The sequence below is a fragment of the Grus americana genome, chromosome 1, assembly GCF_028858705.1.
Source record: "Grus americana isolate bGruAme1 chromosome 1, bGruAme1.mat, whole genome shotgun sequence".
Taxonomy (NCBI): Eukaryota; Metazoa; Chordata; class Aves; order Gruiformes; family Gruidae; genus Grus; species Grus americana.
In genome coordinates, this window is record NC_072852.1 from 37,354,190 (window position 1) to 37,368,176 (window position 13,987).

General features: G+C 35.1%; 1 protein-coding gene across 4 annotated transcripts in view; it reads left to right on the top strand.

The window, feature by feature from the left end:
* The window catches only part of USP15 (ubiquitin specific peptidase 15), a 68,727-nt gene extending 55,774 nt beyond the window's left edge, over positions 1–12,953 (top strand). For 3 of the 4 annotated variants that reach the window (XM_054814567.1, XM_054814580.1, XM_054814591.1), the window contains 14 exons: positions 1,400–1,573; positions 1,925–2,083; positions 2,787–3,011; positions 4,646–4,729; positions 4,820–4,914; positions 5,093–5,281; positions 6,151–6,266; positions 6,398–6,673; positions 6,987–7,057; positions 7,422–7,537; positions 9,382–9,531; positions 9,963–10,066; positions 10,653–10,741; positions 11,052–12,953. In XM_054814567.1, coding sequence (XP_054670542.1) covers positions 1,400–1,573; positions 1,925–2,083; positions 2,787–3,011; positions 4,646–4,729; positions 4,820–4,914; positions 5,093–5,281; positions 6,151–6,266; positions 6,398–6,673; positions 6,987–7,057; positions 7,422–7,537; positions 9,382–9,531; positions 9,963–10,066; positions 10,653–10,741; positions 11,052–11,237 — 2,034 coding nt within the window. In that variant the 3' untranslated portion in view covers positions 11,238–12,953. Of the gene's footprint in view, positions 1–1,399; positions 1,574–1,924; positions 2,084–2,786; positions 3,012–4,645; positions 4,730–4,819; positions 4,915–5,092; positions 5,282–6,150; positions 6,267–6,397; positions 6,674–6,986; positions 7,058–7,405; positions 7,538–9,381; positions 9,532–9,962; positions 10,067–10,652; positions 10,742–11,051 lie in introns of those variants that run through there. The other variant, XR_008575653.1, reaches the window with a different exon arrangement.
* Positions 12,954–13,987: the final 1,034 nt, after the last annotated feature.

Sequence of the window (13,987 nt, forward strand, 5' to 3'; positions counted from 1 at the left end):
TGGGGCTTGGGATCACCACTACTAGGAATAAAAGTAGTAGCAAGTGAAAAGTGAGCTTTCTTCAACCCTCAGTGTCCAAAAGGGCCTGTGATACCAGGATTTTTTTGCAGTGTTGACAGCTCCTGAAAGTTTTAGGTGAGGAGGTAGAGAAAGGAAGGAGTGTGATATGGGCGTGAAACTCAGCTCTCTACTGAATATGACTGGTTTTGCTTTGTAATATTACACAGGTATAATAAGTGGAAGTAGGAATAACTTTTTTTGCCCCGTTTGATAGAATTGTAATTCTTCTAGTCTCAATTGTTGCATCTTATGCAGTAGCGTATGTGGAGGTAAAATTTTTGTTCTTCCCCTAGTTTGCAGAGAGGCAGATGAGACTGATGAAATATTTGACCTTTCTTGGAATCTTTAATAGAGGAAAGAATGCAGAAAAGCTTATAATATGCATGAAGAAACGTTGCTAAATCTATATTTTAAGGCATGGCATGGGGATCATTTCAGAGTGATGGAAGAGTTTTTGTTTAAAGGAGTGTGAGGAGTAGCACACAAATTCAAACTGGTTTCCTAAAATTGTAAATCATGCTTCAGTGATTACATCCTGCTGTCACTAAGTGCTGACAGAAGAGGCAAACTGGTACAGAGGATAAATCATTCTGTCAGTCTAAACCAAGGCCCTTGCTTTCCTTGAACTAATTTCAGCTCTAAACAGCTTCACAAAATTTAAAAGAACATAGGAAGGGCTGTACCAATTCTGATTCAAGGTCTAGTCCATCTGGCATAGATTGTTATCTTCAACAGCATCCATAAGCAGATGCCTAGGAAGAGAAGGAACAGGGCAAGCATCCTCACCTTCCCTCCCACCCCTGCCAAAAAAACCCAACCAAACAAACAAAAAACCTCTCTGTTTTCAACTATTTTCTGCTCAGATGTTGTTCTGAATGTGCTGTAATTTGATTCAGTAAGCCCTATTGGCTCTGTCTTTGAAGCACGTATGCAGCCTCTCTTTGAGGCCCTGTAAACTTTGTGCATCTATAACAACTTTCAGCAAGGAGTTTCATAAAGCTACTGTTCATGTATGAAGAGCCACCTTCTTTTGTTTGTTTTGAACCTCAATACAAATTGTGCTGTCACACAGTGGTTGGCTGGACTACAATGTCTAATAATTTCTTACATAACGCTTTTGAAAAATATTATCTGTGCATACTTTGTAATGATAGCTGCAGCCAGTCTTGGTTTAAAACCATTATTTGTTTCTTGGCAAAGACTTCCCCCCCCCAGCCTTGCAGGCACTAGGCATTACAGTTTAAAGTATTGTCCATGGCTACTTTAACAAAGTTGAAACATTCTTTGTTTAGAATTAATTCAAATCACTGTCCTAAAAATTCTGTATTTCTATTTACAGTGTCTGAGCAACACACCTCCTCTTACAGAATATTTCCTCAATGATAAATACCAAGAAGAGCTGAATTTTGACAATCCTTTAGGAATGCGAGGTGAAATAGCAAAATCTTATGCAGAGCTTATCAAGCAAATGTGGTCAGGAAAATACAGCTATGTTACCCCAAGAGCATTTAAGGTAAGTGGGGAATTTAACCCAAATGTATGTTGTCAGTTTTGGGTTTGTAGTTTAAGTTTAAAACTTATGGAACTATGCAAGAATAAGAATTTGAAGTAATATTCATCAGTATGCAGTCGATTCATTTAACTGCTGAAACACTTGGATGTATGTTTAAATAAGTTCTGTAAGCACAACTGTTCTTGTGCTTTGGTCTTTGAGAATTAGTTTTGGCTTCCTGTCTCTATTGAAAAGCTTATCTTTTTAACTTTATAGGTTTTACCTTTTCAACTTTCTGCTGTAGCATCTCGGAAGTATCTATTCTTTATAACAGTTAAGGTACCAGAACTATTTGTTGGTTTGGTTTTTTAGACACAAGTGGGACGATTTGCACCACAATTTTCTGGTTATCAGCAACAAGATTGTCAAGAGCTACTGGCTTTTCTCTTGGATGGATTACACGAGGATTTGAATCGAATTAGGAAAAAGCCTTACATTCAGTTAAAGGATGCAGATGGGAGACCAGACAAGGTAGTGGTTTTGGTGTTGATCTTCATTTTAGTCAAGGCTATATGTTGCAAGATACTTCTGCGTGATTGTGCACTGAAAGGTTGGGACACTGATCAAGTGTTGCTTTTTCTGGAAGAGATTTCAGAAAATAAGCCAAGACCTTAAAATGGAGATCTTGTTCAAGTACCTGTGTAAATTTCTGTTTATTTGGAAGATAACTGGGGGAGGTGTGGGCTGTGTGTTAAGGCTTTGTTGAAGACCTTTTTGTTCAATGCAATGTTGAGTTCAGTTGGAAAAACAATTTCCATTCTATTGTTCTTTTATTCTTATATCTACAGTATGCAGTGTTCTGTCTCTCTCCTGTACTGTTACTTTAGGGAAACTCTTCTAGCAGTGGGCTACAAGCATATAGATAATTTCTTTTGTTACGAATATGAGTTACTTCAGATGGAAGTCGTAGTTTTATTTGCTTTTGTCTTGCCCCAAGGCACTTGAAGTCTCTCTCAGACTATGTAATACCACTGGCAGAATCTGTGTCCTAGGAAAAGCATACATCTTTTAACCTGTGATCCTGAGAATAGTGACATATCTTACAGGGTCCTTTGGAGTGAGATTTCTATGTTTAGGTGGTAACTGAGAATGTTCTATCAAGTACTCTTACTAATAATTCTCACTATTCATTTCCTACTACTTTGTCATAACCCAGGTCATGCTTTAATTACAGGTGGTTGCTGAAGAAGCCTGGGAGAACCATTTAAAAAGAAATGATTCCATCATTGTAGATATATTTCATGGCCTTTTTAAATCCACTCTAGTTTGTCCTGAATGTGCTAAGATATCTGTAACCTTTGATCCCTTTTGTTACTTGACACTTCCATTACCCATGAAAAAAGAACGAACTTTGGAAGTTTATTTAGTTAGAATGGATCCACTTGCAAAGCCTATGCAGGTAAGCCTCTTAGTTTATGTACAAAACTCCTGATTCATGTGGCATTAACAATGAACCTGAGTTCATTTACATTTTTAAATTTAGAAGTGTAATTAGCAAATCCAACAAGCTTTAGTTTTCTGATATGTGTTCGGAAATCCTACTTAAAAGCCTAAGGAAGACTATACATACCCCTTTATATTTCTACCAGTTTCAAGGAAGATATTGGTAATTTCTTTGTGGTTCTGTTAATAAGGCTTCTTAATCTTTAAAATGTATGCTGTCCTCATATTTTATTTTAGTGTTGCTATAATGAACTTGTATGGTTATAAAAAAATATTTATACATTTAATCCAGATTTAATTCCTGAGCTTCTTAGCCTCAAAAGGCAAATATTGGTAATAAGTGGTGCAAAAAACCCCATGACTAAATATAGTAGGTAGTCCTGAATTCTTCTGTGCTATCACTTAATAGTCAAAAGAAAAAATTTCAGATGAGATTTCTTTGTCAAGAGTATCTGTCTTGCCTTTTTTAGGAAGGATGGTATTATACACCTTAGAATGGCACGAAACAACGTGCATAAGTTATGGTAACAAAATCATGATGAAATGTTTCTAGCTGTACCTTATGGGATGAGCGAGGGTAGGTGAAATAAGTAAGTCACAGGCAGTTAGGCAGACTTGCAAAAAGGCTTTAACTCCTGAAGTCAGAATACTGTAAGAAGGGAAGTGGGGAAAAAGGGAGTGTTCTCAAAGGCAATATGAGTTAGGCAAGTCAAAGATAAAGGGACGTGTATTAACTAGTGGGAGATGAGCCTGCTAGAAATTTAATTATTTGTGAGAACAGGTTTGCACAAGAGGCACACAGTAGTTGAAGATGACCCTGTACGGCATGTGAGATGGTTATGCAGGAATGAATAGAGTTTGGGAAGAGTACGAGTTCAGTTGAGCTTTTGTGAGTCTAGATAACTATAAGACTTAAGGAGATAACAAACACATGCAGTACTTGGCAATTAATTACAAAGTTGTAATACCTTATTTCTAATTAATCCTGTCTTTATTTATTATGCAAATAACAGGTAAGAGTCGTGTGTGGAATTTCGTTACAAACTGCAGGTGTACTGCACTAAGGGAAGCCACAGAGAGATTTTCTTTGACTGTTAATCATCAGGTTCTCTCTCTGCATGTGAAATTAGAATTCAATCTTTATCCATTGCCTGCCATTGCTTTTTTCCCAGTAATACTTTATAAACAACTTGTGTTGTATTCCAAATTCAAGAATCTAGTCAATAGCATGCATAGTATTTAAATGCTTCAGTAAGTAGGTGCTGTTGAAATATAAATGGAAGTAATTGGTGCTGTTAGTCATTTTATGAAGAAAGTAAAATAACATCAAAAAATAAAGTAGTATTGTGTAAACTAGTAAAGTATAGTATTCAAAGTGTGTGTGGTTTTATGAGTAAAGTTGTGAAAGTAACTACTACATTTTCAGCAGCTTTTGGAATTTGTGTCAATTGATTTACATACTTCACACCTTAAGTTCAAGAATCTGAAAGAAGTACGTGAAGTATGCTGAACATGTGATAAGTTGTTTGATTTTATTCTCATGTGTATTTGTTCTCTTAAGAAATTAAAGTGACATTTTATTTTTTCTAGTACAAAGTAGTTGTTCCCAAAATTGGAAATATATTGGATCTTTGCACAGCATTGTCAGCTTTGTCTGGTGTTGCTGCAGATAAGGTAAGAGTGCTGTCTTACATGAAGCACAATGAACATTTCAAACACATATTAACCTTATTCAATGATGTGTATACTCCATTTGCTTTTCAGATGATTGTTACTGATATATACAATCACAGGTTCCATAGGATATTTGGCATGGATGAAAATCTAAGTAGTATTATGGAACGTGATGACATTTATGTGTAAGTACAGATAATGCGCTTCATGGCTCTTTGCAGTTTGATTAGTTATTTGCAAAAGATTAAAACCTAGACATAAGATAAAGACAAATCTTGGGGGGTTTACTATTTTTTAATTTTTCCCCTTTGTAGCCTTTTAAATGACAGTTGTCTTTTGTATTTCTGATTGTTTTTCTTTTAGATTTGAAATTGCTATCAATAGAACAGAAGATACAGAACAAGTTATAATTCCTGTTTGTTTAAGGGAAAAGTGCAGGCACACTAGCTACAGCCATAGTGGTTCTTCACTGTTTGGTCAACCTTTTCTTATAGCAGTGCCTAGAAACAATACTGAAGATAAACTGTATAACCTGCTGCTGCTAAGAATGTGGTAAGGTTAATGTTTAAAGAAAAACACATTTGTTATGAATAATGCTAATAGGTGGAATCAGTAGGCACTTATTTTTACATGCATTAACAAACTGATTAGATTTGAGTACTTTGTCTTTTTATTTGCTTTCTGTTAAATATATTAAATCTAAAATTTTAGCCACTTGAGATGTGAACTAGCGTGGATTGTAATTAGATTTTTTTGTTGTTGTTGTCAGCATGACCTCATCCAAAAATTATTTGAGAAGACGGCAGAGAGTCAATCTGCATTGTCAGTTTAGGGGAATTAATTCTGCTGTATACACAGCTGTCCATTAGGGCTTGGTAAAATGGAAATGTTTTGCCAATTATTCTGCTATGGTTATACCTCCTGTATCTACTATACAAGTTTATATACTAATTTATGTTGTAAAATTACATGGTAGACACTTTCTGAAACTAGACTGGAATAAGTGTCGTTATGTGGCAGAAATTAGAATCATATAACCTCCAATTTAAATTTATGCTTCATTTTTTGTTGATGCAACTTTCTCTGTAAGGAAACCCATATATTTTTTGTGTTTAAAAAAAAGATATGGTTAATGAACAGATAAGAAGTGATTTCTGGATAAACAGAGACTAATACCAAGAATAAAGTTGTACAAAATCAAGTAACTGCCAAAAACGTGGGATCATAGGCAAGCAGAATTTCAGATGTAGATATAGACATGTTAGGCAATGAAACTATTAATTCTGAATAGGTCAGAAAGGAGTGTAGGAATACAGTACACTAGAAAGGATTTGCTGTAACCATTTGATTATCTGGCTTGAACAATGTAAATATTTAAAAATCCATTGATTCTAACTGTAGCTTTGATTTGTTATATTTAGCCGGTATGTAAAAACATGTACTGAAAGTGAAGACACTGAAGGATCCCTACATTGCTGTAAGGACCATGGTATCAATGGTAATGGCCCAAATGGAATACACGAAGAAGGGTCTCCAAGTAAGACTGTGGAATATCTAAACTTGTTTAGTGTTTTGTGTTCAATTTGAAACTGAAGTTAATTACTTATTGTCATTCAATTATTGTTATGCTACTTCATTTCTTCCTCCTTATTCTTCCAATTGTGTCAGGTGAAATGGAAACAGATGAACAAGATGATGAATCCAGCCAGGATCAGGAACTTCCTTCGGAGAATGAAAACAGCCAGTCAGAAGACTCAGTGGGAGGTGACAATGACTCTGAAAATGGATTATGTACTGAGGATACTTGCAAAGGTCAACCACTCACGGGACACAAAAAGCGATTGTTTACATTCCAGTTCAATAATTTAGGCAATACTGACATAAACTACATCAAAGATGATACCAGGCACATTAGATTTGATGATAGGCAACCTAGGCTTGACGGTAAGTCATAGGGAACAGGTTGGGCAACATTTGATTCTGATAGTTTTTTCTGACTCCACTTCCATAGAATAGTGTTTCATTCTCTCTGTGTGCTATTTGATATATTCTTTTTCCAATAGTAAATTCTGTATAAATAATTAACTTGTTATTGTAATTAACCCTTAGCTATGCAGAAATTGTGCGTGCTTCAGTTTTTCATCTTAAATTCATGCTAGCATTTTTTCATTGATTTTGAAGAGTGTTTGCCCGAAGTTAATTCAATTTCATCTAAAGCAAGAAATAATTTTAAGAGAAAACATGTTTTTAATCTTAGAAAGATCCTTCCTTGCTTTGGATTGGGATCCTGAATTGAAGAAGAGATATTTTGATGATAGTGCAGCAGAGGTAAGCTGTTTATGTTGCTCCCCTTTCCAGCACTAATGAAACTTAAAAGTGAAAAATACAACTTCATTCATGTGACATAAGAGATTGTAAGTCTTCAAAAGGAGAAGCTAGTATATCTTTTTTTTCACATTATTGGTAATATGTTGTCATAAATAAATTTAATTTATTCATCTAAGTGATTGGCAAATCTGAGGCTTACTAATTTGGAGGTAAATCTGAAGCTGTGAAAACTTTTCACTTGAACGGTTTCTGATCAGTTTTTCCGTATATAGGAGCTTTGTAGTTACTGTTTATAGTAAGACGACATCACTAAAATGAGTTTTGTTTCATTTGTTCTCTTAACTCAAGAAATACTTCTCTTTAGGATTTTGAAAAACATGACAGTGTGGAATATAAACCTCCTAAAAAGCCCTTTGTGAAATTAAAAGATTGCATTGAGCTGTTCACAACAAAGGAAAAACTAGGTGCTGAAGACCCATGGTAAGGACAAAAAATTAAAGTTGTTATGTTCTATGGTGTATTTCTCAAAATGTAGTCAAAACCACACTTGACCATTAACAGAGTTACCTAACTGATTTCTTAATCGTATTTTGAAGCTTGTCATTTCAAGCGTAATTGAAAATTCTCAAAATGTTTTCTATTTTGATCCATTGCTTAACTAAACCGCCTGTATACGGTAACAATTTATGTTTGTATGGGAGACAATTAATGCATTCAGAATTACGAGGAAGGGTGGATCCATAAGATATTCTGGTCTGTGAACTGTGATCCACAGTGAATGAATAATACTGTGCCAAATTTAATGCAGTGATTTAAACAAATACTCCTTTCTGAAATGAGAAAGGTTGGTGCATACCGAAGTTTTTTTTTAATCAAATACATAACTTGCATTACATTGATAGATGAAATAGGAATGTGCTTAAACAACAGGTTTGTGGGATGGGAGGATGTTTGTAGTCAGTAGAATCTCTCAAATTCATGTTCCAACCATTAAGATTTTGGCAGAGACTTCGATTCTGATTCATGGTTCTTCCAAATTACGATTTAGAATCATGTCTGAATATTCACAATTATAGGGAGTTCCCCTAAGATCCTTCTTCTCCAGGAATTTTCTAGCAGATAAGAATCCTTCATCGACACCTGAAGCTCAGAATTAAGTTTGAAAAGAGGGTCTGCGCTTTTTATTTTGTGGATACTTACAAGTTTTGGAGACTTCCAAACTTTGTCACCAGAGATCCTCCATTATTTTGGCAGGGGAGGGAGCTGACTTAGAAATTCTCGTTTTTTCTGGGTTGCCTGGATTATACAACACTGGATAGGCTATTTGAGATACCATATAACTCAAGTATGCTGAAGTGCTTCCATTTTTACAGCACATTTTAAGCAGAGTATTTAAACTGCCAAATACAACTACTGCTGAAGTCAAGCAGTTGCTACTAGATACTTCTCACCAGACGTCATTAGTTACATTCTTTCTTCATGTGTCAGGTCTTCACAGGTCTAATCTACAAAAGCTCATCATCCCTAGTCCAGTGCTAGGAATAGTTCTTCAGTTCGAGCCTGCCCTTACAGTTCTCCTAATTTCTTGTCTTTATCTGAAGTTGCTATGTAAAGACACTTGTGCAGCCTTTTCTAATTAAAGCTTATCTCCTTTTTTTTTTTTTTCCCCTCCCCTAGATCTTTACTTGTTACATAGCAAGATGTAGAATATGGGTAGACCGCTTCACAGAAGAGTTGTTTCCATGCATTACTTACCTTCCTCCTTAGGCCTTAGTTCTTGAAAGATTCAAGTATGCATTGCAGGGAACAGAAATTTATAAGTCACAGCTTGTTTAGTACTTGCTTATGAAGGAGGCAAGTTTTTTTTGGTGAGGAGTTTTTTCAGGTTCCGGTAGTCACTGTTACCTGGTTTTAGTGGTAGGTGGGATGGGGTGGAAGATGGATGAATTTGGAAATTAAAACTTGCAAGAACCACAGTTGTCTGTTATTTACGGCTTTCATCTTTTTGTATAAAATACGAGAAAGCTGTGTTTTAACTAAAGATACAGGGACTACTATAGGAGATGAGAATCCTTTATTGGGGGTGCAACTTTTGTGTTTAAAATGCTGTTGAGCTTCACCGTGAGCACGCTTGCACACTAGCACCTCACATTTTAAACTGGAAGGGATATCAATGGCGTTGGTAACAGAAGCTGGAACAGAAGATGTGTGTATGTTTCAGCTTTTGCTCATTCAGTTCCTCCTATGTTATTTTCTCTATGGTAATGTATTTTAACATGCATACAGACTGCAGTTATTTAAAATTGATTTTTTTTTTCTTTTAGGTATTGTCCAAACTGTAAAGAACATCAGCAAGCTACCAAGAAGTTAGACTTGTGGTCACTGCCTCCCGTACTGGTAGTTCATCTAAAGCGCTTTTCCTACAGCAGATATATGAGGGACAAGTTGGATACATTGGTTGACTTTCCAATAAAGTAAGAAACCTAAATATTTTCGTGCTGGAAGTGTTAAAGTTGGCATGACTAAGGCAACATTTAATCCAGCAATTATGTATAATGGTTTTGTTCTCAGCTTCCATGCGTGGATCCAGTAAACACTGATGACAGAATGCTTGTAGGTGAAAAGTATAAACCTGGAAAAATAATAGCAGTAGATAACTATGGAAGAATGCTATCAGTAGTTTTGGCTGAGATAGTTTGGCTTAGTTTTGGCTAAGATCCTGTTGCACTTCTCACAGAGTGAGAGAGATGCACTGTCAGTGTAGTCTGGTGTGTGTGGTTTTGGTGGGGAATATAAAGGGCTGAAAGACCACCAAAATGTGAAATGGTTAAGAATATTATTAACATGACCTTCTTTTGGTTGTTTTTTTTTGTGTGTGTGTGTGTGTTGTTTTTTTGTTAAACAGCGACTTGGACATGTCAGAGTTCCTTATTAATCCCAATGCAGGGCCTTGCCGCTACAACTTGATTGCTGTCTCCAACCACTATGGAGGAATGGGAGGAGGACATTGTAAGTTGATTTCAAATATCATCATTCCACATGTCAGCTTTCTTTCTCTGTTTATTTTGATTTAAGTACTGATCACTTTGAATTAATGGCATGTTTTTAATGGTTGAGGGACAATTTTTTTCATTACCTTGAAATGCTTTCACAAGTATTCTAACACAAAAATCTATATGAATGAGCTTTCAAGGATAATTGTAGATTCTTTTATACTTCTAGCTATGCATATTGTGAAAAGAGAAAACCTAAGAGCTCCATAAGAGCTACTGTACTCCGACAGCTGATTTTGTCTTACTTGTCTGTATTTTTGTACATTGTGCATCTCCTTGAAAGAAGAGAGAAAAATGAAAAAGTGACTGAGGAATTTTATTTTGACTGTCCTTTCTCACTATACATTCTCTTTAGAAGGGGAACATTATTGGTTAAGCTTTTCTTGCCTAAAAAAAAAAAAGTGTGAAAGTTCAAGTCTAATGGCGATAATAGGTTTTGGTTAGTTAAATGTCAAGTATTTGGCAGTAACAGACTCTAGCAACTGATTGTATTACATCTATGAAGATACAAAGCCCTTAGACATTGTACCTTTTTGTCCTAGATACTGCTTTTGCAAAAAATAAGGACGATGGAAAATGGTACTACTTTGATGACAGTAGTGTGTCCACTGCATGTGAGGACCAAATAGTGGCAAGTACCTTTTGTGTTTCTAAAATTGGGACTGTTAATGATGTTTTCTTCTCGAGGGATGAAAAATGAAGAGTAAATCATGAACCTTGCAGTAAATTTGTAGGTAATAATTTGTGTTCTTTCAAAGGACAGTGCAAACCAAAAATGGTTTGTTCCAACATGCAAAAATGACTGATACGAAAGCTTTGGATTTCTTTGTAATTTTACCTTACAGACTTGGAAGCAAAAAGAAAAAAATTAAATTGATAATTTGGATTGTAAATGTTTTGTCTGGAGCCTCATGAGCATATTCCACTTTTCTCTTTTACAGTCCAAAGCAGCATATGTGCTCTTCTACCAGAGGCAGGACACAATCAGTGGAACTGGCTTTTTCCCTCTTGACCGGGAAACTAAACAAGGTGCTTCAGCTGCCACAGGCATCCCACTAGAAAGTGATGAAGACAGCAATGAAAATGATAACGATATAGAAAATGAAAATTGTATGCACACTAACTAATGGAAAAACTAGAAGCCATAAAAGAGACTTTCTTACTGGGGATCTATTGAAAGAGTGAAATTGCCCACCAAATTAAGAATAAAAATCTGAGATGGGGAATTTCAGATAACAGAATGTAAATCTTTATTACATTTTAACATGTGCAGTACTTGAAGTGAAACAATAAAAACTTAAACAGAAATTGTCTCTAATGCATTTACAGTCTTGTATTCACAAGCTATATATAGGAAATCACAAATAAACCCCTTTTAAGTTTTCTGCTGCTGTTCTGATGGATTATGTTTTCTTTTATTTTGGATGTGAGTTAATAACTAAAATGTTAAATCTGTGGACTTCTGACGTTTATTTTCTTAGTACTGCAAGAATACTACTGCCAAGTCTAGTTTCTGGATGAATATATACATGTTCCTTAGGCTGTCACACAGACTACAAGTAAAAATGTCATAAATATATAAGCAGTAGTTTTCTTAAAACAGCAAATTTTTGTTTCTCCCTAATTATTTTTTTTTAATTCGATCACAATAGAAGAAATAGCTTGAAAAGGTGTTTTAACCTTTTGTGATATAGTTGAGCATCCAGAATATTATGTTCATCTTACCGCTGCTGTGGAACAGGTTCTGGATTTCATGCTGCATTAACAAAAAGTTTTTCAATTAAATGTAAGTATCCTTTGTTGCTTGTTGGAATCTACTCTGCAGACATAATTCCTGTTATCTTGCTTATAAGACATGCATAATTTTAATCTGATGTCAGTCCAAAATTTAAAATTGTGCTGTAAGTTCTCTCTCCCCAGTTTTCGTAGTTTGACAGCTTGCAAACTACTCTGTAATAGGGTCAGAGTTATTAGTATTCTGTATCCATAGTAATGACTGTGTATTGGGCTTAGATGAGAGTTTTTTCAATATAACCTGCCTTTAAATTGTTAATGAACAAAATGACTTTAAAGGTAGGCCTGTTAATTTTCTTTGTGTATTCCTGATGGAATTCACCATAGCCTTACAGCATATCTGAAAAGGTAACTCATTGTAAGAGAATTGGCTTTTGCATGTTCGAGTCAGAACCTGTACAGTATATAAGGCATACAAACTTTGAATTGGATTTTAGTTAACGATGTTCAGGGGTCCAGGATGCCAAAATAAGTGTGACAGTTTGAAACTTTTTTTTTTTTAATTTGCTGTTTTCCCTTTGATCTAGTTGGAAGAATGTATTGTTGGTTTGTATACAATACTGCCTTTGAGAGGGGCTCTTAAGTGCGGGGGCACACTTCACATATGTACTACCTGGAGAATTGCTTTGTGTCCCACTGTTCAAACAAATAATTTAAAAAAGAAAAAAGCAAAAAGTATGATGTTCTTCACTTGAACTAATCAAATACAATAGGTTATAAATTGTGTATTGTAAATAAAAGTTCACTCTGTGAGTGCACATTTTGGTAAATTATTTATTTATGTTAGCATTAAAAAGTTTAAAAAATTGCATTTGACCAGGATATAAATGAGGTATGTTGGACATGGCTTTGCTTTATACCTTGATATTAAAACTGGTGTTTCATCCTGGTATTTTAAAGCTGCTTTGAGATTTTGTTTTTTTTAAATGTAAACTAACCTCCTGCATGACAGAGGTTAAAATTTTGTCTGCACTTGAGTTCACTTGGGTTTACATTTGAAATGCGCATGTTTATTTATACAGATTTCAATAAAGCTATTCAAGGCCTTATTTAGTCTTCCATTTTCTTACAAATTCTTTTCCCACAGTGTTTGTGTAATGGCTAGTCTTTGTCTAAGACTTATATTATTGGTTACAAAATGGCTATTTAATGACCAACACAGGATAAAATTAATAGCATTTCCAGAAGATAGTATATATAAAAGGGATTCTCTCCTGTCATTGTCTGGCTCTAAAAACATTTATAAGGCTGCAAAAATGTTTATTGTCATAAAAACCTATTGTTTGTTTTAAAAGTAATACTGTAGCAATAATTAATCAAATAGGAAGAAACTAACTCAGATGATTGGTGAAATGAGGCAATATATTTAAGGTTAGACAAACCGACATGGTGGGGGAAAAAATGATACAATCTTTTGGCTTAAAACTTTGTATTTAGGTGTGGAATACCGTTACTCAATACAAAGCTATGTACAAAACAGCTTGTGAGTTGAACTTGCTTATTTTAATCAGAGCACTTGAGAGATGAGATTTGTCTGTGGAGTTGAAGTAGTAATCCTGGAGAAGCAAATATCATACAGAAAGAGCCCCTCTACATTCATACTCCCCTTGGTCTTCCCATGTCATGTTAGCCTAGAACTTGCCTGGAAAAATCATGAAGGAGCAAAGGATCTGGTTTGACTTGCCAAAGCCTCGCTTTGGAGCTTTAATATCCGACACCTTGCTCTCCTAATGCACTTCACTCTCCCTTTGAAAATGCATATATATATATATATATATATGCACACACATATATATGGGATGTTGGATTTGAAGGAATGTACTTACCTACTAATTGTTGGGTCATCCAGACAGAGTTTGAAAGGGTATTGATCAAAGTAACATTTAGTTAACCTAGCGGAATCTGTGCCTTGTCTAAAATTGAGACTGATGAGAATGTTTAGACAATCTACATTTGTTTAGTGATAATTCAGTATATTAACAGAAAACAAGGAATCTCAAAAAGCAAAACGAGCAAAATTCCTGACCAAGTTGGTTTCTTGGTGGTTTTTTAATAAGTTTCTTCTTGGAACAATGTTATCTAT